Raw genomic sequence first — 25,550 nt, 5'->3', positions numbered from 1 at the left:
CCTCCATCAAGACCCTGTAGAAGGACATTTGCATTGGTCCATTTTCTGTTGTGCCGGTCAGCTCCTCATCACTCTGACCAAAATACCTGATAAGAGCAACTTAAATGGAGAAAAGTTTATTTGGCTCATGGTTTCGGAGGTTTAGTCCCCAGCTCTCCGGTGACTCTGGGCAGAACTCGTGGGGGAAGGGTGTTATGGGGGAGTGGGAGTGCTGCTGGCCTCGTGGCAGCCGGAAGCAGAGAGACAGGAGGGGGCTGCAGGGAAGATGCACCCCTCCTGGGCAGCCCCCGAGACCTTCCCCTCCAGCACCCCACCTGCCTACAGTTACTGCGGTCAATCCATTAAAACTAGGATGGGTGGTCAGGCCACAGCTCTCAGTCCAGTGACTTTACCTCTGAACACTTGGGCATTAACAGAGGAGCTCTGGGGAGATGCCTCCTGTCCAAACCATCACATGTGCGTGGAGTAATTTACAAAGAAAAAGGTTATTTTGACTCATATTTATGGTCCAAGGAGAGGGCTCACATCTGGGAATGGCTTTCTTTCTTTTTTTTGTATCAGGACTGCACTCAGGGGTCTCGACCACTGAGCCACATCCCCAGCCCTATTTTTTGTATTTTATTAGAGACAGGGTCTCACTGAGTTGTTTGGCACCTGGATGTTGCTGAGGCTGGCTTTGAACTCTTGATCCTCCTGCCTCAGCCTCCCGAGCTGCTGGAGTTACAGGTGTGGGCCACCATGCCCAGCTGGGGATGGCTTTCTTAATGGCAGAGTCCCAAGGTGGAGCAGATCATCCTGTTTCAAGAGACACAGCTCATGAATGTCTCTCTTCTAGTCTCTCTCCCTCTTCTTAGAAAGCCACCAGTATTTAGTCAAGGGGCTCCACCCTAGTGACATCATCTAGCCCTCCCCAAAGCCCCACCTCAGATCAAGTTTCCTCTTTTTTTTTTTTTTTTTTTGGTAACAGGGATTGAATTCAGGGGCTCTCTACCACTGAGCCACATTCCCAGCCCTTTTTTAATATTTTATTTAGAGTCAGAGTCTCCCTGAGTTGCTTAGGACCTTGCTAAGTTGCTGAGACTAATCTTGAACTGTGATCCTCCTGCCTCAGCCTCCCGAGTCCCTGGGATTACAGGTGTGTGCCACCGTGCCTGGCAACCACTGCTATTTTTAATGAGCGCAAATGGTTTTTAAATAACAAAATAAAACATTTGTCTAAAAAAAGTATTGTTGATTTGATTTTACCTCATTATATAAGTTTTTAAAACTTTTCATAAAGTACATATTTATATCAATATGTATGTAACTAATGTATGTTTTTTCATGCTCACAAATTTCACTCATATGGATATGTAATCAAAATAATTTGGAGACCACTGCCCTGAAAAGTTGGGATCTCAAAAAGTATGTTCTCAACAGTGCACAGTATCATCCACACGCAGAGGGCTGGCTCCGTTCAGTGACAGAAGCCAGCGGTAATGCTAGAGAGTACCACCTTCATGGATAGGAAGACTTGCCATTGTAAATGTCACTTCTCCTCATTGATTTCTCTGAATTAGCTCACTAATTTAATGCAGTTTCAATCAAAATCCCAGTGGGATTTTTTATGCTGCCTGACAAGGCAATTTTTAAAATTTATATAGCAGTAAATGTTATGAATCACAAAGTCAATTTTGTAAAAAGAACAGGGAAGAAAAGCAAAGAGAATTGATTGAACAAAAATCAGAGCAGATCGTGAAGCCACCACAGGTGAGACATTGTCACAGCAGAGCAAGAACAGGGCAGGAGAAGCAAGGAGCTTTCAGAAACCGACCCGCGAATTTATGGAAATTTATCATATGTTCTAAAAAGAGTTTTCTAAAAACAACATTTCCAATCCTCAGATAATGTCCATGCTAGCCAAAAAATTATTTAAGGATAATCAGCAATTTCTCTGGAAAAAAAATACCTATAAATATGTAGTCTGGCTTCAACCACTCAAAAATCAACTTAAATATAAAACCTAAAGAGTTAATATAAAATGAATATAAAACAAAAAGAAAAGAGTTACATTAAATGTTTTACATTGTATAAAACACTATACCTTGGGTAAAGATAGTCTTCCTAAACAAGGCAGAATACAGAAGTTCCTTGTGCTCCACATGTGTAATAAGAATTGTAATGCCTTCCGCTGTCATATGTAAATTAAAAAACAAACAAACAAAAAAACCCAGAAGTTTCAATAGATATGATTAGTAAAACAGGCTACATCAAAATAAATTTTTTTGCAGGGGGGTTACTGGAGATTGAACTACTCAGGGGCCCTCGATCACTGAGCCACATCCCCAACCCTATTTTGTATTTTATATAGAGACAGGGTCTCACTGAGTTGCTTAGCACCTCGTCATTGCTGAGGCTGGCTTTGAACTTGCAATCCTCCTGCCTCAGCCTCCTGAGCCACTAGGATTATAGGCGTGTGCCACCGTGCCCTGCAAATCTTATTGTATTGATGTATTTCATGTAAAACAAATTGAAGGCATCTATAAAGAATTTCCAACACTAACCTTTTCTGTGAACCTGAATTATTATTTATTCACATCAACCCAAGAGATGTCCTCACAGAGATGCACAGGGAATCATGTTCAAGCACATTCACTGTGAGGCTGGGGCTGCAGCTCTGCGGCAGAGGCTTGCCTGGCATGCACAAGGTCCTGGGTTCAATGCCAGCACAGAAAAAACAAAAACAAAACAAAACAAAACTGCTGTATTGTACATTTATCATAAATTCAGACAACCTTTTTTTTTTTTTTGGTATCTGGGGTTGAATTCAGGGGCATTCAACCACTGAGTCACATCCCCAGCCCTATTTTTTGTATTTTATTTAGAGACAGGGTCTCACTAAATTGCTTAGTGCCTCACTGTTGCTGAGTCTGGCTTTGAACTTCTGATCCTCCGAGACACTGGGATTACAGGGTGTGCCTTAGTGCCCGGCTCCTCAGACAACCTCTGGAATTATCAATAAATATGTAGCCTGGCCTCACACCACTCATACACAAACCAAATGTTCACCAAAAGAATGGCTAAATGAGACGTGGTTAGCTCAGGGCTAAGGGTGCAGCTCAGTCCTAAAGTGCGTGCCTCGCATGTGCAAGACCCTGGGTTCCCCAGTACCCCTCGCCCCCCAAAAAAGTGGTTAATTTACATTAATGTGCAACAATGTGAGAGCTGGGGACAGGTCCAAAGGAACAGTTAGGGAAATGTCTCCAAGTTAATTTGGGGTTAAAAGAAACTGCAATATGGGATACATATTAGAACATTTTCTTTAAACACACGACAAAAATAATATTTTTTTCATGGTAATGCATATGTGGAGTTACATGGGTAAAGGGGCTTTTGGTCTTATCCATATTTTTTTTTTAAACAAAGGAACTGTTAATTTATCAGTGGTATAATTAAAGTTAATGAATAAAAAGTAAAACATGGGGCTGGGGATACAGCTCAGTTGGTAGAGTGCTTGCCTCGAATGTACAAGGCCCTGGGTTCAATCCCCAGCACAAAAAAAAAAAAAAAAAAAAAAGTAAACCATGAAAACACGTAAGGCTAATTAAGTTCCCTCTTTGGGAGACTAAAGAATTTCAACTGCCTCAAAATATCAGACAGCCAGACAGAGTGGTAGGAGCCTTTGGTCCCAGCTGCTTGGGAGGCTGAGGCAGGAGGATTCCTTGAGGCCAGGAGCTGGAGACCAGCCTTGGGCAACATCAGGAGACCCTGTCTCAACAAAGCAAAGCAAAACAGACCACAAATACAAATAAAATAAATTAAACAAATAGAAAACGTACAAGAAAAAGTCCCTTCGGTGAAGGAGGTGAAATCTAGCTTGGGTGACATTAGCAGACATTTGGAAAGCTGATGTTTTGCTGTGGAATCAACTTTGCCAAGCAAAAATTTAGACAAAGATGGAAGTCCCTGCCCCCATAGAGCGTCTACAAAGCCAACAAGAGTTTTAAATTTATTTATTTATTTAGACGTACCCGGGATCAACCGACTAGGTTTGAATAGTAAATATAAAACCCCGGCTGTGACTACCAATCTCAACTGGCCCCAGACTTTTGATCCTTCCCACCAACAGGAGCCACAGAATCCACGGGCACACACTGCCACCTGGTGGCTGGGGCTCACATTGCAGTTTGTCCTTTGGTCCCCAAATCTTATTAAACCAAGGCTTTCTTGTTTGGATATTCCTTAAAAGCAAAATATTTTAGAAATTTGGAAGTCTTACCTAGGGCTGTTGATTTCTAAATTTGACAAAGATTTTTCAAAAAGCTTACTATTTGCCATAATTTCCAGTTTTGTGAAGGAACAGACATTTAAGACCAAATGAATCAGAAAAATCATAAGCACAGACAAAAGGACAGTCCTGCTCCCAAAGGACCATGAAGAATTGCCCAGGCATGGCGGTGCCGCCTGTAATCCCAGCACCTCGGGAGGCTGAGGCAGGAGGATCACAAGTTGGAGACCAGCCTCAGTAACTTAGTGAGACCCTAGCTGGGTGTGGTGGTGCCTGAAATCCCAGCAGCTCGGGAGGCTGAGGCAGGAGGATCACAGTTCAAAGCCAGCCTCAGCAACAGTGAGGCGCTAAGCAACTCAGTGAGACCCTGTCTCTAAATAAAATACAAAATAGGGCTGAGGACGGGGCTCAGTGGTCCAGTGTCCCTGAAATCAATCCCTGGTACCAAAAAAACAAAAACAAAAACACAACCCCAAACAAACTTACTGAGGCCCTAAGCAACTTAGTGAGACCCTGCTTCAAAAATTAGAAGGAGTGGGGATGTGCCTCAGTGGATAAGTGCCCCTGAGCCCCGCGGTCAATACCCGGTACCAAAAAAATCACAGGTTGGGGGGCTCTGCGGGAGAGGCTCGCCTGGTGTGTGGGGGGCCCTGGGTTCCAACATACACTTAATAAACATGTATGTTCCATAGCCATGTTCACGTCTCCCTTATCCACATGTCCCAGAGCCAGGGACCAGGTCCTGCCAACAGTCTTGAGAGGTGGGTCACGTTCTGAGAAAGGCTTGATTCTGTTGTGGTGGCACCAAAGCAGGTACTTGGATAAAGCCAGAGCCACAGCCCGCTGTGCTCCAAAAGGGCTTTCAGCTCCCTTACCCTCTAATGGGACTTCTGTCGCAGAAGAGACTTTTTTTTTTTTGCTACGGGTGACTGAACCCAGGGGTGCTTAACTACGGAGCTGCATCCCCAGTCTTTTTAAAAATGTTTTGAGACAGGTCCTCTCTAAGTTGCTGAGGCTGACCTTGAACTTGCCATCCTCCTGCCTCGGCCTCCAGAGTCCCTGGGATCACAGGCGCGCGCCACTGCGCCTGGCTCGGCTGAGCTTTCTATCTTGCATTAACAGTGAAAACCGTGACGCTTGTCCCCGCTGGCTTGTCACCTGAGGTCTGAGCCCCACTGAGGTGGCTCAGGCTTCACAGGAGGGGTACAAGGAGCATCCCCGCACAGGGGAATCCTTTGAACTGGCCTTGGGAGCACAGCGACCCTGGGTGAATTCCAGGACCAGCAACAGGCAGAAAGCGAGATAAGGGCTGGGCGCGGTGGCGCAGCGCGCACCCGGACCCGCCGGCCTCCAGTCCCGGCCTCCAGGCTGCGCCGCCGCGGCCCGCGCAGTCGGTGCAGTCTTTCAGCCTCTCATTTTAAAGGTGAGAGCCTGAGAAGAGCGACGGGAGTGGGGACGGCTGCAAGGAGCCAGCTGAGAAAGACGAGGGGCAGGGAGCCCAGGAGGCCAGGGCGGGCCGCCCGGAGCAGTACGAGACGGGTAAGTGGCCCTGGGCCCCTGGGTTCAAGAACTGGTCCGCTTCGCCGCCTTCCGCCAGCAGCAAACATGGCGGCGGCCGCTTCCGCCCACACGGGAAGTCAAGGGTGACGCAAGATGGCGGCGCCCGGCAGCGGCTGAGGCGTGAAGCGAAGCATGGCGTCGGCGGCGCTGGCTCGGCTGGGGCGGCGGCTGACGGGGCCGGGCCCGGGGCAGGGGCGCGGGCACTGGACGGCGGCCCGGCGCTCCCGGAGCCGGCGCGAGGCGGCCGAGGCCGAGGCCGAGGCGCCGGTGCTGCAGTATGTGGGGGAGCGCGCGGCCCGAGCGGACCGCGTCTTCGTGTGGGGCTTCAGCTTCTCGGGGGCGCTAGGCGTGCCCAGCTTCGTGCTGCCCAGAGTCGCGCCTGCCACGCGCGCCCGCCCGCCGCGCCGGAGGGTGCAGCCGCTGCCCTACCGCTTGGAGCTGCCGCAGAGGGTGCGCTGGGCGCCCGGGGAGTGAGGCGGGTTGGCGGGGCAGGAGAGGGAGGCTGGGGAGGGAGGCTGGGGAGGGAGGCAGGAAAGGGAAGGGGAGGCCGAGGAGGAGGAGGAGGGAGAGGGAGGCCGAGGAGGAGGAGGGAGAGGGAGACTGGGGAGGGAGGAAGGACAGGAGGGGGAGGCCGGGGAGGAGTGAGGAAGGGAAGAGGCCGGGGAGGGAGGAAGGAGGGGAGAGGGAGGTCGGGGAGGACTGGGAGGCGTTTAGCACGGATTGCTGGGGGCAGGCTGGGGACTCCTTAGGGACAAGGCATTCAGTAGGAGCGAGCCCAGCCGGACGGTGGAGTGACCGCGACTTGGGAAGGAGGCAGGTCCTAGATTTGGAGGGGTGGCAGCCAGAGGACCCTCTTGGAGGCCAGCACTCGGGAGAGTGAAGCTGACATGAGGTTGGGCTTGCCTGCGTGGCTGTGGAGGCCCTGGTAGGCCACGAAAAGGAGGCATCTTGTCCAATTCGGCTTCTGACTTCTCTTCCTCGTCTGCCAGTGAGCTCTGGACCAGAAACGGGGGACGGAGAAAGGGGGACTTCTGTTCCAACCCCGTGAAAAGCGAGGGGCTGGGGATGGGAGCTGAGCCAAGCTCGGGCTGGCTGGAACCTGCAGTCCTCCTGCCTCAGCCTCCCCACTTGACCCCCTGGCCGATTGGCCGTATTGAGTCCTCAGTCCTGGGCCCTGGGCACTGGACCGCAGGGTTCTCCTGGCTTTTCCTGGGCAGGGCTTGTTTTCTGGGCAGTGTCTTGAGGAGCGGATATTTTCCATCTTGATGAATTTCCTCAACCGGTTTTTCTGCTGTAGATTGTGCTTTGGTGGCTCATCTGCCAGACCCAAGTTTGCGCCCTTGTTCGCTGGGTGGCTTTGGCTCTTGTATTTACATCTCTGAGCCCCTGTGAGCTGGTTTGGGCCTGTGGGGTGAGGTAGGGTCCGAGGTCTGTTGTCCAAGCAACCGTACCTGTCCTTTCCTTGTGGGAAGCGGGGTGACCTAAAGGCAAGGATTGACTTCTGGACTCTCAGCTGTCTTCATGAAGCTGTGTCCACCCTCACGTCAGAATGACCCGTCTTGGTCACTGTCTGGATGGCTGTGGCTTGTGGTGAGCTTTGTGGTCAGGAGGCCGCCCTCCAGCTCTTTGGAGGTGGGAGCTCTGCCCAGCCCTGTCCTCCCCATGTGTGGGGATGGGGACGGAGCTCAGGGCCATCCTACCACTGAGTTGTCCCTCTGCCCTTCTGAGGCAGGTTCTCACTAGGCTCCTGAGGCTGGCCTTGGACTTGTGATCCTCCTGCCTCAGCCTCCTAGTAGCTGAGGTTATAGCACGTGCCACGGCGGGTTATAGCATGTGCCACCATACCTGGCTCTTGTCCTTTTTAAAAAATGATCTGCCTCCTCTGGGTCCTTTGAATTTTAGGCTTGGCTTGTCCATTTCTGCAAAAATCCCTTCTGGGTTCTTAGGTATTTTTATGGTACTTGGGGTTGAACCGGGCCTTGTGCCTGCTGGGCAGGTGCTGACCCTGGGCTCCAGCCAGCCCTGTGTGTCTTGCCGTGCTGGGGATGGGACCCGGGTACTCCACCCTGGGCCACATCCCTCCACAGCCTTCTCGCTGGGGCTTTGAGGGGGTTCAGTGTGCGGAGTTGCCATGGAAACTGTTGTGCGTCCTCCGGTCAGTGGTCTGGACTGTCTCCCATTTGTTTGGGACTCTGTCTTCTCTGTCCCTGTGACACCCTGGGGCAGCCTCCCCTCTGCTCATCTGGGGTCGCAGCACAGCCTGGGGCGAGGGGCAGCCTCCAGGGGCCCAACCCTGAGGGCTTCGGTCACCCGTGTGCCCCATGGTTGAGGAGGTGCTGTCGCTGTGGGACCCCAGCTGCCGTGGCACCGTCTTCAGGGCCACCCAGCGGACGCCTGCTTCTGGAGTTCCTGGAGAGGCAGCGTCCCTCCGGCCACACAGGTGGCAGGCTGGGCCGAGAGCAGGCCGAGGCCCCTGATGGCCTCGTGGTGGGATGGGAGTCCTGGTTTGTGGGTGACTCGGGGGTGAACGAGGTCCCCAGAGCAGATGGAGCACCGCCGGTCACATGGGTGTGGTTTGTCACCACTCTGCGCTCGGGGCTTCTTTCAGATCTCCTCTGCGGCCTGTGGCTATGGATTCACACTGCTGTCCTCCAGGACCAAGGACGTCACCAAGGTGTGGGGCATGGGGCTCAACAAGGACTCCCAGCTCGGGTTTCAGAGGAGCCGGAAGGACAAAGGTGCGGGGCCGCAGGAGCCTGCGCTGGCCTGGGGACCGCCGGCCGGAGTGGGGCTGAGAGGCGGCCAGTGGGCCCTCCAGACCCTAAGCTCGTCCCCGCGTTTGGGGCTTTAGATGTAAAGGGTCAGGAACGGCCGCGAAGGACGTTTAGGAAGCAGGCCTTGTCACGAGAGCCACAGGAACCAAGGTGGCTGTGAGCTGAGGTGCCACCACAGAGCAGTTTTACTCTTAAGACAGGAGCCATCAGCCCGACGCCAGCGGGCAGGCTTCCCGTGTCCCAAGTCCCCTGTCCACCTACATAGCAGGCGGGCCTCCCGTGTCCTTGTCCACCTGCAGTCTGTTTCTGCCTGGGTCAGAGCGCTCGTGTGTTTTGTCTTGGGCTGTTTTAGACTCTGTATCAGAGAAGCCCGGTGTCAGGGTCCGGCCTCATTGGCCCTGAGAGGCCGCCCTCCATGTTTCTGGCCCGCTAGGCCTTGAGCGGCACTGGGGGGATCCCAGGCCTGGTGCATGCAGAGCAGGTGCCACCCTGAACCTCCCCGCCCTAAGTCTCCCTTAGCGGATCACTGACTTGTCCAGACCGGCCGCAGCCTCTGGAGCCCCAGGAGATTCCCAAGGAGGCCCAGCGTGCGGTTCAGTGACCACTGGGTTCCTGGCCCCGAAGGGCACCGGGAGCTTCCCGCCTGACTCTGTGGGGAACGGGGTGGACGGTGGTTCCTGCTGCCGGAGGTGGCCTTGGCCGCTGCCTCGCTCTGACCTGCGGTCCTCTGCAGCCAGGGGCTACGAGTACGTCCTGGAGCCGTCGCCCGTCCCGCTGCCCCTGGACAGGCCTCAGGAGACCCGGGTGCTGCAGGTGTCCTGTGGCAGGGCGCACTCCCTGGTCTTGACGGACAGCGAGGGAGGTGAGTGCCCTCCCCGCGGGAGGGCCATTGGTGGGCTTGCTGAGCTCCTCGGGGGCTGGCCTGGGAGTGGGGGACCTTGCTGACCTGTCTCACACCCAGGCTGCCTCGTCCAGCTCCTGCTGGGTGGCGGGAGGTCTCTGCACCGGGCTGTGTGTGCACAAAGGGTCTGTTTGCTCGCACCTCCCCTAGTGTGGCCTCTCAGGCTGAGGTCCCTGTGCCCGAGGTCCCTCTGCAGAGGGCTTGTGTCCAGGGAGAGGCAGCAAAGCCGCTTTGTTCCCGCTTCTCCTGGCCGAGGTGCCTGACAGGGCAGAGGTGGCCTTAGGAGGCCCTCACCAGGGCCTTTGGTGTCCGTGCAGTCTGGCCACAGGCACAGGGACGGGGACTTGCCCACACTGTGGAATTCCCAGGAGGTGGGACCAGGGCATGGGGACCCAGAAGGCCTGTGGTGTCCCTGGAGGCAGGTGTTGCAGGAGGGAACCCTGTGGCAGTCGGGATGGGCAGCTGTGGGGGACGGCTCCGGAGACCCTGGCGGCCCTGGCCTGCTGGGATCCCACGAGCCTGCGCGGTGGGCTGGGTGGACTGGGTGGACTGGGTCGGCTGTGTCCCTTCCAGTGTTCAGCATGGGGAACAACTCGTATGGGCAGTGTGGCCGGAAGGTCGTGGAGAATGAAGTGTACAGGTGCGTGCCGAGCTCTGCCCCCAGACCTGAGTGGGGGGAGCCCTGGGGCGGTTCTGCTGGGGGTGAGCCCAGACATGAGCTTGGGTGTGAGGGGTGAGCTTTGGTCGTCATGTGTACAAACCCTTTGAACTAATTTTTTTGGGGGTACTGGGGATTGAACTCAGGGGCACTGATCACTGAGCCCCATCCCCAGCCCTGTTTTGAATTTTATTAGAGACAGGGTCTCACGGAGTTGCTTAGCACCTGGTTAAATTGCTGAGGCTGGGTTTGAACTCCTGATTCTCCTGCCTCAGCCTCCCAAGCCTCTAGGATCGCAGGCGTGCACCATTGCACCGGCCGAATTAATTTTTGTAACTTTTTTACTTTAAAAGAAGGAGAATTATTTAAGTTAACCACATTTTCAAATTGGTTAACTTAAAAAGTTCCCCTTCATCTCAGTTTTTTCATTGTGTATTAAAAAAAAAATTTCCTCTAGTTCCTTGCTTGATGCTGGTGGCCTGAGTGCTAGTCTCTAGCCTCATACAAAAGTCATGTCGAGGTCTGGGCTGGGCTCAGGGGCAGAGCGTTGTCCAGCACAGGTGAGGCATTGGGTTGGATCCTCAGCACCACACAAAAAAATAAGTAAAAATAAATTATCGTCCAACAACTAAAAATATTTTAAAAACCTCACATCAAGCTGGTGCGGTGGCCACGCCTGTAACCCCAGCTGTGTGGGAGGCTGAGGCAGGAGGAGCGCAAGCTGGAGGCCAGCCTTGGCGACTTAGCAATACCTGGTTTCGGAATAAATAACTAAATGAAGGGGCTCAGTGGCAGAGTGCCCCTGAATGCGGTCCCCAGTACCTCAGGGAGGAAGAGACGCCTTGAGTTTCGTTGTGTGGGTTGTCCCCCCCCAGGCCTGCGGCGCTCTGACGGTGGCCCTGTGCTTGTGGGGTTGGGCTACCGGCCAGGGTGATGGGGCCCGGCCTGCGCGGGGCTGATGGCCACGTCTCCTCTTCTTGGCTCTAGTGAAAGTCACAAGATCCACAGGATGCAGGACTTTGATGGGCAGGTGGTCCAGGTAAGAGAGGAGCTCCTCCTGTCCCCGGGCGCTTTGGAAGGGTCGACGCTGGGTGGGGTGCTGGCAGGCGGTTAGGGGAACTTCCTGAAGGGCCAGGTTACTCAGGTCAGGACTCCTGGCCTGCGCTGGAGACCAGGCTCCTGCTGAACCCTGGGATGGGGGTCTAGTAGAGTTAGGGCGGGGGTAAGGCTCCCGTGGAGACCAGGTTGCCTGCCCAGCTGCGTCCACCTGAAGTGGGTTCCTGTGGGGCGGTGCCCAGGCACCCGATGGCCACTTAGGATAAACGCTTAGCCACAGGCGTTCCTGCTGAGGCTGGGGTGCTGCCCAGCAGGAGGGGAGGGGCATCCTGGAGGCCCAAGCAGGCCTTCGGTGTGGCTGGTGGTCACTGCTGTGCTCGCAGGAGTGCGCTCTGCAGCGGTCAGGAGGTAGTCTGGGCACTGGCGGGGAGTGGAGCCCCGAGGGCCTTGTCCTTGGGCAGTGGGCTGTAAGGTTTTCAACAGGGCGGGGGGTGCGTGGTGTGCGCCAGGCCCAGGTCCATGTCCAGCATCTCCAAAGGAATGCGTTCCGGGGAGGTCGCTGCCGAGTCCTGACCTTCCAGAAAGATGACTTTGCCCTGGTGGGAAGTAGAGGGGGCCAGGGAGGGCCCACCCCCACCCCCACCCCCACCCCCACCCCCACCCCTCGTGGAGGCCAGGAGGGGAGTCTGAGAGGGTGGGGGCACAGACTCCCAGGACAGCCAGGCTTCCGGGTCAGGAGAGGAGCAGGGAGGGCGCCCTGGGATCCAGAGTGACTGGCCAGCAGAATGGGGGACGCGGGGGCTTGGTAAGGGGTCGCGGGAGAGGCAGAGCCTCCTGCGCAGCCCCAGGTGCCTGTGGGTTCAAGTCCTCGTCCTCCTCCCATGGACGAGTGGCTTCGGGTGTCACCAGACCTCCTGAGTCTGTCCTGGGTGGTCCTGCTGTGGCCTGCTTCTCCTGAGGCAGTTAGAGACCAGGTCTGGAGACCAGCGTGGGGTGGCAGTGAGCCTTGGGAATGGAGCAGCCGGGTGTGGGGAGAGGAAGAGGCAGGAGGCCCAGGACAGACTTGGGTCCAGCGGTGAAGGGGACGAAGGGGACTGGGGCTGAGGCTGAGCTGGAGCTGGCCAGGGTGGGGCGTGGGGGTGGTGGTAGGGGGGCGCCGGGGGGGGGCCCTCCCTGGCCCCCCCGCCCCCCTCGCCCCCTCCCTGGCCCCCCTGCCCCCTCCTGGCCCCCTCCTGGTCTCAGGAGCTGCTGCTCTGGCTGCGCAGAGGGGAGAGCGGGCCTGGGGACTCTGAGAGAGGGTCTCCTCTGCCCACTGGTGTCCTCCAGGTGGCCTGCGGACAGGATCACAGCCTGTTCCTCACGGATCGGGGCGAGGTCTACTCCTGTGGATGGGGTGCCGATGGGCAGACAGGTGCGTGATGAGAGGCCGTGGTGTGGCCCTGGGGGCCAGGACCGCCTCCCACTGGGCCCCATCCCCCTTGCTCCTGGGGAGTGCTGTCCCCTGCACTTGCCTGTGACCCCCTTTCCGCTGCCTGTGACCATGGACATGCAGCCTGCAGCTGGCCAGCCCTGACCCCCACTGCTGGTCCTGCTCTGGCCCTGCAGGGTGACTCGCTCCTGTGGCCCCGAGTTGTGTGTGGAGGCCCCTTCCTTAGGTGTTTAGTAATGTTAATTTTTCTAAATTTCCTTTTTCATGTTTTTGCTTCACTAGGATCTAACCCAGGGTCCTTTACCATGGGCCAATCCCAGCCTCTGCTCTTACGTATATCTGTGTGTGTATCTGGGGCACCAGGCATTGAACCCAGGGCCACCGAACCACCGAGCCACATCCCCAGCCCTTTTTCTTTTCTCTCCGTCTTATTAGAGACAGGGTCTTGCTGAGTTGCTTAGGGCCTTGCTAAGCTGCTGAGTCTGGCTCCGACTCGCCATCCTCCTGCCTCAGCCTCCTGAGTCGCTGGGATCACAGGCATGGGCCACTTGCCCGGTGCTTATCTTACAAAGTTTCTAACTTGATTCTGACCTAAAAATTCCAGGGTCCCTAAAAACATGCCTTTTGGGTCTTAAGAATATGCCATTTGTGGGGCTGGGGTTGTGGCTCAGTGGTAGAGCGCTGGCCTCCTACGTGTGAGGCACCAGGTTCCATTCCCAGCACCTCATATAGATAAGCAAATAAAATAAAGTCCCATCAACTGAAAAATATTAAAAAGAAAAAAAAGAAGAATAGCCGTGTGTGACGAGTCCTCCCTTGTGGGAGCAGGTGTGCGGCCAGCAGGGCAGGCCAGGCTTTCTGTGCGGGTGCTGTCGGGGCCAGCGTTGTGCTTGGCGTGGCGCGAGCCTGCGGGAAGGGAGAGTAACTGAAGGTGCGCGTTTCCCCTGCCAGGTCTCGGTCACTACGATGTCACCAGCGTGCCCACCAAGCTGGGAGGGGACCTTGCTGGAGTGAAGGTCGTGCAGGTCGCCACCTATGGGGACTGCTGCCTGGCCGTGTCAGCGGACGGAGGCCTCTTTGGTTGGGGGAACTCGGAGTACCTGCAGCTGGCCTCCGTCACCGAGTCCACTCAGGTGCGTGCAGGGAGGCGGGGAACGCGGGCCTGCGGGGGCCTGGGGAGTGGGTGCGGGGGCCTAGGGAGTGGGCTTGGGGGCCAGGGGTGCTGTCAGGGCTTCAGGTCCCCCTTCCCAGAGGGTCTGAAGCAGGCTGCAGAGTCTCTGTGATGTCCTGTGTGCCGTGGCGGCAGCATGACACAGACCCTGAGCTAAGACTGCGTGGCCCGCCAGGCCAGCAGCATCTCGAGGGCCCTCTTCTGGCCCCCCCCTGTGAAGGGGGCCTCAGGCTGCAAGCCGCAGACGCAGACGCAGGGTCTTGGGGGAGACTGTCCATGGAGCAGAAGGTGGAGGCTGGCCTGGTCTTTCCACCACGTGCCTGTGCGGCCATCGCCAGCCAACGGCCATTCTGGGGAGGGTGACGTGCACGCCACGCCCACCTGTAGAGCACGTGCGGGTGGTGTGTGTTCACAGGCTGCGCCATCACCCGAGTCTGGTTCCAGGACAGGAGGGGCCCCACCCCAGTGTCCGCGTCCCCGCCCTGGGATGCTCTGAGGGGGACCTAGGTACCTGCTCATCCCTGGGGGGTCAGTGTGTGTCTTCCAGAGACACCGTGTTCCCTGATGCGATGGAATTGTTGGTGACACTCAGGGTTTTGTTTACTTTCACTTATTTTTCGTGGTCCTGGGGATGGAACCCAGGGGCGCCACCCGCAGAGCCGCATCCCAGACTTTGTCACTTTCCATTTTGCCCCGGGGTCCCGCTGAGTGCCGGGGCTTCCTTGGAACTGGTGACCCTCCCGCCTCAGCCTCCTGAGTGCTGGGAGACAGGGTGACCACTGCGCCTGGCTGCAGAGGCTGTAATAGACCTGAGTAAGGCCACGCAGAGGTCAGCCGACGGGGAGGCTGCCTCCTCCGCGTCCGGCCTGGTGGCCGGCAGAGGCTGCCTGTGGACTCTGAGTGCCCCGGCACCCAACAGGGGAGGAGGCCAGTCGTTTAGAGGCGCATTATCTGTGGGAGGTGGACGGCGGGCAGGGGCTCAAGGGAGCGCTGCTCCTCCCCATGCCGACCTCCTGTGGGGACAGTTGCATGAGCCACCGTTAGCCATGATTATTTGACACGTGACCCTGAATCAGAGAACTAAGCAACACATGGGACCGTGGCTTTGCGCCAGGTGGCCAGCTGCGTCCCTGACTGTCCAGGGCTGCGTTGCCCTGGGCTCTGCTGCCGGCCTTCTTGCTGTGCCTGGGGGAGGCAGGGCCCTGCTGGACGGAGCCCAGCGCTGTGCTGGCGCTTGGCCCAGCAAGATCCAATGCTTGGCTGCCTCCGTCCCTCCTCTCGGGCTGCTCTGGGGTGGCTCACCGTGGAGCTGGCCTCGTCAGGAGGGTGCTGACCAGGCGGGGTCCTGTGACTTCCTCTTGGAAGTGCTGCTCCCTGTACTGGGTGGCCTCACCCAGGAGAGGGGTCCTCAGGGGCTGGAACAGCAGGAGACCTGGTCACCAAGACGCCTTACAAGTGGCTGAGACAACTTGTACTTATTTATATTTATTTGTCACGGCCCCCGAGGGGCTGCCCTGGGGCTGGCTCTCCTCGACCTCAGTGCACCTGCTGGGTCCTGTCCTCTCTGTGCCTGTCCTCCCTCCCTCCCTCCCTCCCTCTGGCCTGCCCTTCCCAGGGGTCCTCTCAGCCATGCTTGCATCCTGTCCCCTCGTCTTTGTCCCCGAGTTCTCGTCCGTGTCCCCAAGTCCTCGTCCCAGTCCATTGTAGTCTGCCTCTGCCTGTCAGCTTGTCCATGGCTCCCGTGAGGGCCACTGGCGACCTCCCTGGAGCCAGAGGCACTAGGAGGGCACTGGACAGCCTTTTCCCGCCCCATCTCTGACCTTGGCCGTGCCGCTGCTGGGACACGCTCCTTCCCGGCTGTCCTCGTGCCCTGGCCCTCCCCCTCCTCCCTGGTCTGGCCCCTGCTCTTCCTCCCCTGCTGGCCCTTTGAGGTGTGGGCGCCCCTCCTGGCCTCTGCATCTCCCACTAGAAGATCTCTCCTGTGGCTTCAGTGTCCCTCTGCCGCTCACCTGCCCCTGACCCCGGGCTCTTGAGTACTACTCTCCCTGGCCTCCCCAGAGCTCCCCGGGCTCCTCCAGCGCTGCCCGTTCACTCTCCAGAGGACGGCCTGTGCAGGGTGCCTCTCCTCGGCCACCCGTGCCACCCACAGCCGCGGGCCCTTTGCTCTGGTCTCCTGTGAGCTCCTCGAGTGGCTTCACGCCCGGTTGTCCTGTCCTGCGTCAGGTGGATGCCCTGCTCCCCGCTCTGCCCTGGCCTGGTTGGTTCCTGCCTCTCCTCAGGCCTCAGGCACGGGCACCCCGCTGGCTGCCTCTCCCCGGCCTACACGGCTCTGCCACTCAGACCTCTGGATCCCCCTTGCGTTTTGCTCGTGGGGTCTGAGGTTGACCTTGACTGCTGCCCCTGGGCCAGCCAGTGCTCTTTGAGGGTGGGCTGGTCCTGTAGCCCCTGTGCATCCAGGTCCCTAGGTCCCGGCTTCGTGCCTGTGTGGTGCTCAGGAGATGGCCCTGGAGTGGACAGAGAGCTGGTGTGGCCCTGCCCACGGCCCACCCCCCACGTAGCCTGTCCTACCTGGAGCCCTTTCTCACTTCAGGTGAACGTCCCTCGGTGCCTGCCCTTCTCAGGAGTGGGGACTGTGAAGCAGGCGGCCTGCGGGGGCACCGGCTGTGCCTTACTGAACGGTGAGACCCCCTTGGGTAGTCATTGGGGACTGGTGGGCATGTTCACTAGGCTGTCAGGTTCACGTGGCCATGGGATGATCTGCTGGACCGAGCCTGGTGAATTTCATGACACATGTGGCCAGAGAGCTGCTCATCCTGTCACTCCAGCAGACCTCGAGGGTGCAGGGTGCAGGGTCCCTGTTCCCTCAGCCCAGCCAGATCCCTTCTCCAGCCAGGAAGTAAATGAAAGAGTGGGCACTGCCACTGTGTGCCCTGTGAAAGAGTGTGTGGCACACTGAGGTCCCTGCCCTGCGAGTGAGCATGTGGCACACCAGGGTCCGTGCCCTGCGAGTGAGCATGTGGCACACCAGGGTCTGTGCCCTGCGAGTGAGCGTGTGGCACACAAGGTCCGTGCCCTGAGAGTGAGCGTGTGGCACACCGTGTCCATGCCCTGCGAGTGTGTGGCACACCGAGGTCCATGCCCTGCAAGTGTGTCGCACACCGAGGTCTGTGCCCTGAGAGTGTGTGGCACACCGAGGAGCACAAACCTTGGCATGGGTATCAGGGCTGGAATCTGGGGCCTTGCTTGTGCCGTGCACTCCCCGAGCTGCGCCCCAGCTGCAGGCCTGAGGGGCGCTTGCCTGGCCTGAGCCATCGGTTCCCAGTGTCTGGGGAGAAAAGCAAGAACTTGGTGTCAGAAAACTATATCCAGGCAGAAGCAGGAGCACCCCAGGCTCAAGGTGGCCTCAGCAACTTTGCAAGACCGCAGGGGACCTGGAGAGTGCCCGTCTCAGGGGTCGTGGCTCGGCGGGAGCGCACCCCTGGGTTTGATTCCTGGTACCAACAAAAACGTTTTTTCCTTAAAGTTTAAAGGTCTGGCCAGGAATTGTCTGTGTTGTGTCATCTGCTCAGTGAGGACCTGGGTCTGTTAATAGGGACAGCTGTCTCCAAGCTTCAGGAGGCCGAGTGGGCTTCCTGGGTCATTTAGGGGCTGTCCCCACCCAGGTTGCCGCATGACGTGGGCTCTGGGCTCCGAGGGTGGCCAGCGGCTGGGCGGACGCTGAGGCGGGAACTGAAGCTGGAACAGGAGGAGTGTTTTCAGCATGTTCTTTGGAGCCTCGGCTGGGTGGCCCGCTGACCCCGTCCTGCTGTGCGCAGGGGAAGGACACGTGTTTGTCTGGGGCTACGGAATCCTTGGCAAAGGACCCAGCCTCGTGGAAACTGCCCTTCCGGAGAGGATCCCGCCCACGCTCTTTGGCCTGACCGAGTTCAACCCGGACGTCCAGGTCTCCCTTATCCGCTGTGGGCTCAGCCACTTTGCAGCCCTTTCTAGTAAGTGGCCGGCTGGCAGGACCCAGGTGCTCCCCCGCATGCTCCCTTCCCTCTGTGTGCCTGTGGTGCCTTGGTGGGCTGACCGGGACGGGCTGACTGGGGTGGGCTGACCAGCACGGGCTGACCGGGGGCGGCCAGCAGCCGTCCGTGGCTTGCGGGTGAACAACCTCGTCGCTTCCTCCCCTGGAACTGGGCTCGGTTCCTGTGGTTTATGGTGAGGCTGATGTTTGGGTGACTCTCGAGGGCACCAGTTGGCCATGCGAGAAGCCCTGGCAGAGGTGGGCGAGTCCATGGAGAGTGTGGGTGGGCTACCCCGCAGGCCAAGACCCCGCTCGGCCTCGGGCACGCGGTGGCCAGAGGCAGTTTGGAGACCCCTGTGGTTTCTGGAGGTGGAGCGCTCCTTGCTCCAAAGTGCTGGGGGCCATCACAGGACGGCCTGGCCAGATGACAAGCTGTCGGAGACGAGTTGTCCCACCGGCCTCTGGGCTGGCACGGCCCGTGGCCTCTGGGTACCCCGGTTGTGGGTTTCCCTGGGCAGTACGACTGCACAGGCGGCTCACTTGTCGATGACCCCTGTGTTCAGTCCTCTCCTGGGAAAGGTCCCTTTTCCTCAGGGAGGAGCCATCGGGGTGCTTCACGCTGAGCTGCACCCTGTCCTTTGGGTCTTTATTTAGAGGCGGGGTCTCACTAAGTCATTGCGGCCTCGCTAAGTGGCTGAGGCTGGCCTTGGACTCATGCTCTCCCTGCTCAGCCTCCCGAGCCACAGGACCCCAGGCCTGGGCAGTTTCCTTTGTCTTTCTTTCTTTGCCCCCAGTGGCAGCATGACCTGTGAGTGGCCGTGAGCATGAGTGCTGGGCAGGACAGGTGGCTCCCAGTGCCACGCAGAGCCAGACCTGGGGGCTTTCCCTGGCTTGGCACTGCCACTTGGCAGAAGGCAGGTCCCTGAGACCCTGGCCGGGCACAAGCAGGGAACGGCCCGAGCCCGTCTGTGGCAGCCCTCTCGGGAGCTCCACCAACTCCTCATGAGGCCAGGCCCTGGTGACCGCCTGCTCCTTCTGGGCCCCTCCACTGTCCTCACCATTACCCTGGGGACCAGTGCCCACCGCATGGATTTGGGGGACAGACTGTATTTGAGCAGTACACGGGTCCCTTCCATGGACTGCGTCCTTGTCCTTTGTGGCCTCTGTGGTTTGCAGTCATGGGTGGGTTGGGCTGTTTAGTTCTATCTCTTCATCTAGGTCAGGTCGCATCACTGTGTCTGTCCTGTCACTGCCCTGTCCCCAGCTCACAGCACATGGGCCCAGGCCTGGCTCAGGCAGGCCATGGGGGACACAGAAAGAGCAGCCTCTCTGTGGCTTAGGAAGCCAGGAGTGGCCTGGTGTGTGATAGGGTCACCAGGGCCGGGGCGGGCAGGGCTGGGCCGGGCCACACGCTCCTCAGACTCGCCTCCCGGGGGTCGGACAGCAGGGTGGGGATGGTGCCTAAGACACTGGCTTCTCCCTTCCCAGGAAGCACTGGGGGAACGGGGTGGGGACGGGCCGTCTGTGCCTGATCGCAGAAGGTCTGTCCTCGCGGTTGGGCTTCTGGGACGGGCTCTTTGCCAGCTCCCGCCAAGCCGCTGTCCTCTTCCCCCAGACAAGGGCGAGCTGTTCGTGTGGGGCAAGAACCTCCGCGGGTGCCTGGGGATCGGCCGCCTGGAGGACCAGTACTTCCCCTGGAGGGTAAGGCCGGGCGGACGCTGGGACCCGGGGAGCAGCCTCGGTGCCTGCCCAGCATGCAGAGGGGCTGGGCCTGGGGCAGGGCGGGGCCTGGGACTGTCCCCCCTGCCACAGTGAAGGGGTGGCTGGGGCCAGGCCAGGCTCCCGGATTTTGGGGCTTGCTGTCCTGGACTCCCTTGAGGTCAGCTCCCTGTGGGGGCCTGGTGAGGGCGCGGCTGGAGGGAGTGGCCCTGCAGGTGTTCCTGTCCCTGCAAGAATCCCCGTCAAAGCCTGTTCTGGGCATGGGGTCTGCCAGGCCTGGAGCAGGTCCTCACCCGTGGCTCCGGGAGTGCGCTCCAGTGGCCCGAGAGGTTCAGCGGCCAGAGGTTCAGGGGGCATCCAGGCTCTGTAGTGGGGACGCAGCAGGCAGGAGTCATTTTCAAAGCTTAAGGGGCGGGGGGTCCTTCTTCAGTTGTAGCTCGTCTCATTGTGGCTCACCGCCAGCTCAGGAGATGTCCTCGAAAGTCACTACAGCTGTGCTGTGGAGGGTGGCCTCCTGCGCCACCTCCTCCCTGGGCAGCGGCCGGTGCTGGTGTCTCCCGTTCCCTCTGGGAGTCTCTGCAGAGCTGTGTGTGTGCATGTGCATATGTGTGTGCATGTGTGCGTGCGTGTGTGCATGTATGTGCGTGTGTTGCGTGTGTACCCTGAGGGTACCTGTGAGTAGGACAGCCTGTGTCTGTAGTGGGGTCGCTGGGTGGAGTGGCAGGCGGGGTTGCCCCAGACTAGACCCACAGGGTAGGAGCGAGGGCCTCTTGAGCTGCTCTGATAGGACAGACATGACACCCGCCTGAAGGCGGCGGCCTCTGGGATACGCACATGCAGGACACGCCTCTGCTTCCCCAGAGGTGTCCCAGGTGTGGACGTGAGCCGCGATGGCCGCCCTTGAGGGCAGGGGCTGGGGTGCCTTGTCCCTGGGTCGCTCTTCACTGTGCCCAAGGGCCTGCTGGTGCTGTGAGCGCCTCTCCTGTGGGAGCCGGGTGCAGCGAGGGAGTGGCCTCCCGAGAGGCTGGCCAGGCTGGTGGCCCTGCGGCCGCTGCCCGCAGTGAAGGATGTCTTGCTCTCGTTCCTTCAGGTGACGATGCCCGGTGAGCCCGTGGACATGGCCTGTGGTGTGGACCACATGGTGACCCTGGCCAAGTCGTTCATCTGACCTCCTGCTTGACCCAGGGCTGGCCAGGGAAGCCCAGCAGGACGGGGACACAGTGCCTGGCGGGGCTCTCGGATGGTGTTGAGGGACAGGACCACTGCCCTCTGTAGGCCACGCTCCCGAGGGGTCCTGGCCAGGGCGTGGGACGACTGTTGGCACACCCACCTGTTCAGGGCTCCAGGGCCCGGCTGGCCCAGGACAGCTGTCCAGGGAGGCTCAGCCTCAGGATGTGTCTGGTCTCAGGCGGTGGCCTGCCAGGACACAGCGACCGGGGGGCTCTGGGTGTGTCCTAGTGACCCACGTGAACCTCCATTGGGCCGTGAACCAGACGGGCTCCTGTGGAACTGTGCTGGATGACCCCGTGCACACAGCCACCTGCCCGCTGCCACGCTGAGCCCGAGGATAGTGGCAGTCCCCAAGACCCCGCGGGCTCCTCGCTGAGTGGCCAGCCCTCCCGCCACCCTGTCCTGCCACCACGCTCACCGCCTGCTGGAGGAGGCTCAGGGGGCTCAGCCTGGCTGGGGGCCAGCGGACGAGGATCAGAAGTCACGGCCACGTCCGCCATGGTCACTGCTGGCCTTTTTCCTCAGAACAGTATTTACAGATATTTTTGGAATAAAGTCTATTTTCTGCCTCCTGAGGTCTCCTAGGGGTCTCTCTTACCACCAAGAGGTCAGCGGTGATGAGCAGGACTTGGGTCAAGAGGCAGATGGAAGCCAGTGGATGGCCCTGTGGATGGCCCTGCCTGGGACATTCCGAGCCAGTCCTGCTCCCAGGTCCTGGGGCCGTGGTCAGGTGGGGACCCACCACCGCCCGCGACGTCCGGCTGCTGCCGTAACTCGCTGCGCAGATACTTGTGGCGAGTCCCCTGTGACCAGGCCATGGTGCTCTGGGGCATGTGCCGACGACGGGAGCCCTGCCTTGAGAGGGGAGCAGTGGGGAGGAGGGGACGGGTGGGAGGGTTGCAGGCGGAAGAAGAGTGTCACTGTCACTGGGCAGCCTTGTCCTGGCGTCACCCAGGGCTGTGAGAACCAGCTGGCCGGTGTGTGGAGAGGGCCCAGTGCAGCTGCAGGGACCTCCTCGGCCGAGCTGCCCCTGCCGTCTGGGGACTAGGAAGCCCGTGGTGGTGGCGTGACTTACCATGCTGACGCCCGGCTGGGCTGGCTCAAGTCTTGCAGTGATGGACAGGCGCCCGGTGGTGACACATGCCGGTGGCACATCTTGAGGGCAGGGCCCGGAGGGTCCCAAGGGTGGCCAGGTGAGCGCTAGAGTCAGGAAGGCTCCTGGGCGTGACCTCGGCTGCAGCCCCAGTGTGCGGTGGCCCCTGGGTCTCCTGAGCCCACGGTCTCAGGGCCTCTGCAGGCAGCGCTGCCCTGGTGGGTTGGGGCTCCTCTGCCAGGAGCCGGGCCCTGCCCGGCTGTCGTCTGCCCGGCTCTGGCATTGCCCTCCCTCCCAGCCCCTCCCACACTGGAGGCACCAGCCCGCTGTTCCCCTGGGCGGTTGCTGTGATCTCCTTTCTTCCTGCTACAACCTCCTGTCAGTGAGCAAGGGAAGGACACCTGGGGGACCCGGCCACGTGCCGGCCCTGTGCCCTCTGGCCACTCTAGGGCCAGACTGTCCTTCCTTTGTGGCCAGCAGCCAGGGAGGAGCTGGAATGGGGGCTGCAGTGTGTCCTGCTTCAGCTGCTGAGGGCCACTGTCACCCCTCCTGGGCAGAGTGGCTCCCGGGCGTCTGGTGTCCCCCTCAGGCCAGCGCTGTGCTAGCCCTGCTCCATGGGGTTCCCGGGCAACACTGAAATCAGCTCACAGAGCCCCTCCCGCAGGGCCAGGGGCCAGCCACCAAGGCTCTCGTGTCTGGAGTGTCGCTGGCCATGCTCTGCTTTGGGTCCCCAGGTTCCAGCTTCCCCCCGCAGCCCCATGTGACAGGCCCGTTTGGATGGCCTTGGGGACCATCCAGCACTGGCATGGCCCTGAGGCGGCCCTCTGTGCCAGGAGCGTGCCCTGCCCAGGACCCCATGTTGCCCTCTCCTCTCGGGGTGCGTTTCCCGGCCCCCTTGGTGACTTGTGCTGCACCTGTGAAGGAACTCCAATCTGGGCCCTGCTGCTTAGGGGCTGGCAGGGGTGCTTAAAAAGGGCTGGGTGTAGCTCAGTGGCAAAGTGTCCCTGGGTTCAGTCCCCAGTCCCGCCCCTGCACAAAGATCCCAGACTCCTTACAAGCTGGCTTAACGGGATCAGCAGCAGTGGACTCGGTTGGGGATGGCACTGGAGCTCCCTGGCCACACCCCTCTTGGTCTGGGTGCACCAACGTGCCCGCTCAGCTGTCAGGTTGAGGTGATGTTTTCGGCCTGGAGACTGACCCCGGGCTGCTTCACCACCAGCATGTCCACAGCCCTTTTTATTTTATTTTTGTAATCTTGAGACAGGGTCTTGCTACGTTGCAGAGGCTGGCCTTCAATTCGGCATCCTCTTGCCTTAGCCTCCTGAGTTGCTGGGATTATGGGGTGCTCCACGGCACCTGGCTCAGTAGTCAGGTTTAAAAGGGTGAGCCCAGACCCTTGGTTGCTTCCCACCAGGCCTTGGCCATCCTGCTGATGAAGCACAGTCCAGGTGTCCCTGGTGGGGGACACTCCTGGTGACCATCGAGGGTCCTGCTGGGGCTCTGGTAGGGAGTGTGGCAGCCAATGCCAGGAATCCAGTGGAGCTCACCTGCAACCTCGCCCATCTTGAAAGGGCCCTCATTGCGTCCCCCTTTGGGGACAACTGGACAGGGTGAGGTTGATGGTCACAAGATGGTTCCAGAGCTGCAGCATCCAGACCTCAACCCAGCAGGAGGACCCCGAAGGTGAAGTGGACGGATGCCCCGCGTGATCCTGAGCGCCTGCCCAGGGAGTGGGCGGCCGCCTGTCTTGGGAGCCCACGTGCTGGGTGGCCGGCCTCTGACCAGCCGGCCTCCTGCCCTGGGAGCAGCCACGGGAACGGTGTGCACAGCGGTGCCCTGGGACGCCCTGGGCAGAGTGTGCCCATGAACCCTGGGTGCTCACCCCTGCCGCACGCTGGCACCAGAACCATCTGGTGACAGAATGTCTGGGAGCTCCTCTGTTGTTCGTCCCTTAGAGGAGAGTTGGGTCTGTCCCAGATGTGGTGACATGGACAGTGCCACGCGCCCCTGTCTGTCTCACACTGGCTGAGTGCTCAGCACCTGTTTTGGGCATATTTTTTCCCAGTGCCAGGGATGGCACCCAGGGCCTTGTGCCTGCCTGGCAGGGGACCTGCCACTCAGCCACCCCCCACCCCCAGCCCTTGGGAACATCACAGGTTTCGTGTGACCTGTTTCCCACTCTGGTGCCCCGAGAGGGCAACTGCTGGGCCCCTCGTCTGTCCCTGAAGTTTTGACACCTGCCTCTGGGGTCCACAGCGCTCCGGCCCCCCGACTGCAGCCCCGGCTGTCCCGATGGCTGGCTGGAGACTGCCTGCCCCTGCCTCCACGCCAGGCCCTGTGGTGACCAGGAGGTGCCCAGGACACGTGGGAGCTCCCGGCAGGGCTTCCCGTGGGCGGAGATGCCCCTGGACAGCTGCTGGCTGTGTCCCCTGCAGTCGGTGGAGTCCTGGGGACCGTCTAAGACGTGATGTCCCTCCACCAACCGCTGTGAGGTTCCTCCTCCATCTTTCTGTCCCGTTCTGCGCTGCCCTCCCCTCGCTGTGTCCCTGCCAGGACAACCCTGCTTTCTAGACCGCCCCCAAGCCGCGTGTCCAGGCCTGTTGCTCTCCCTACACAGCCCTTTGTTGAGATGCTGAGATGCGGCCACACAAGACCATGTAACAGCAAAAGATCCAGACGACGCCCTCCTGCTGTGGCCTCGGCTTCCTGTTTCTGAGAGAAGTTGGGGAGCTTTAAACACTGTGTTGAAACCAAGGCCGGCCGATCCGGTCTCTGGTTGGTTCCAGCGCAGGGTCTCTTGACCACTGAGCCACGTCCCCAGCCCTGTTTTGTATTTTACTTAGAGACAGGGTCTCACTGAGCTGCTTAGCATCTAGCTTTTGCTGAGACTGGCTTTGAACTCGCCATCCTCCTGCCTCAGCCTCCGAGCCCCTGGGATGACAGGCGTGGGCCACCGTGCCTGGCCTCCCCAGGAATTCTGATGTGAGCTGTGGCTGAGCCCCTGCCAAGGAGCAGCCAAGGCACCATCCCGGAGTTCACCCCACTGAGGGAGGGAAGCACAAATAATGGTTCTGAGCAGTTGGCTGGACGCCTGCTGGTCTTCTGCCTCCAGAACAGGCCTTGCCACCCCTGACCTGCATTGGGAAGGGCCAGGAGGTGACCTTGAGCCAGTCGGGTCCTGTCTCCTGAGAAATGAGGCAGGACGCCGGACCTGGACATCCCATTTTCCCCCTCATCCGTCTCAGCAACCTGGAACCCACTGTTCTTCACAGAAGCCTGAGGTGGTCAGCTGGCTGGGTTACCCCCTGGATTCCAGTCTCGGCCTCGCCCAGCCTCTCCGTCTCCCCACCCCCCACTTCTTCCCCCAGCCCTGGCTCCCTCTGCTTCTGAGCCTCTGCACTCTGGTCCATCTTCCTGGGTCCCTCTGGTCCATCTTCCTGGGTCCCTCTGGTCCATCTTCCTGGGTCCCTCTGGTCCATCTTCCTGGGTCCCTCTGGTCCAACCAGGCTCCTCCCCATGCCCTGGTTTCTTGAGGTCTGTCCCCCACTGCTGGGTAGGTGCAGAGCACCCCCTTGTGGTCTGTCCTGGCTCTGCACTCCCTCTGGTGGCTGGTGCCATGGCTTCAGGCCCAGGTGTGGAGGCCGGTGGGTCCCTGGGTCCCCAGAACCCAGCATGGTAGGCTG

At 59.3% G+C, this 25,550-nt stretch overlaps 1 protein-coding gene across 3 annotated transcripts; it reads left to right on the top strand.

The window, feature by feature from the left end:
* The first annotated feature begins 5,708 nt into the window (after positions 1-5,708).
* Rcc1l (RCC1 like) lies at positions 5,709-21,349 on the top strand. 3 transcript variants are annotated; one of them, XM_027948537.2, is made up of 11 exons: positions 5,709-5,806; positions 8,436-8,565; positions 9,335-9,463; positions 10,076-10,142; positions 11,148-11,199; positions 12,543-12,627; positions 13,597-13,778; positions 16,407-16,494; positions 17,632-17,805; positions 19,441-19,526; positions 20,635-21,349. In XM_027948537.2, the coding sequence occupies exons 2-11, from the start codon at positions 8,511-8,513 to the stop codon at positions 20,710-20,712; spliced, it is 996 nt and encodes a 331-aa protein (XP_027804338.1). In that variant the 5' UTR covers positions 5,709-5,806; positions 8,436-8,510; the 3' UTR covers positions 20,713-21,349. The 3 variants fall into 3 exon arrangements, with proteins under 3 accessions (XP_027804338.1, XP_071461925.1, XP_027804337.1); XM_027948536.2 differs by lacking the exon at positions 5,709-5,806 and adding an exon at positions 5,915-6,277; XM_071605824.1 differs by lacking the exons at positions 5,709-5,806; positions 17,632-17,805 and adding an exon at positions 5,911-6,277.
* The last annotated feature ends 4,201 nt before the right edge of the window (positions 21,350-25,550 follow it).

Source organism: Marmota flaviventris, chromosome 19 (assembly GCF_047511675.1).
Source record: "Marmota flaviventris isolate mMarFla1 chromosome 19, mMarFla1.hap1, whole genome shotgun sequence".
Lineage (NCBI taxonomy): Eukaryota > Metazoa > Chordata > Mammalia > Rodentia > Sciuridae > Marmota > Marmota flaviventris.
The sequence above is the reverse complement of the archived record's forward strand: the minus strand, read 5'-3'. Positions and strand labels throughout refer to the sequence as shown.

Coding starts and splice junctions, on each gene's coding strand:
- Rcc1l (XM_027948536.2), top strand. CDS start 5,960: ATGGCGTCGGCGGCGCTGGCTCGGCTGGGGCGGCGGCTGACGGGGCCG. Junction 8,566..9,334: donor GAGGAGCCGGAAGGACAAAG/GTGCGGGGCCGC, acceptor GGTCCTCTGCAG/CCAGGGGCTACGAGTACGTC. Junction 13,779..16,406: donor CCGTCACCGAGTCCACTCAG/GTGCGTGCAGGG, acceptor TTCTCACTTCAG/GTGAACGTCCCTCGGTGCCT.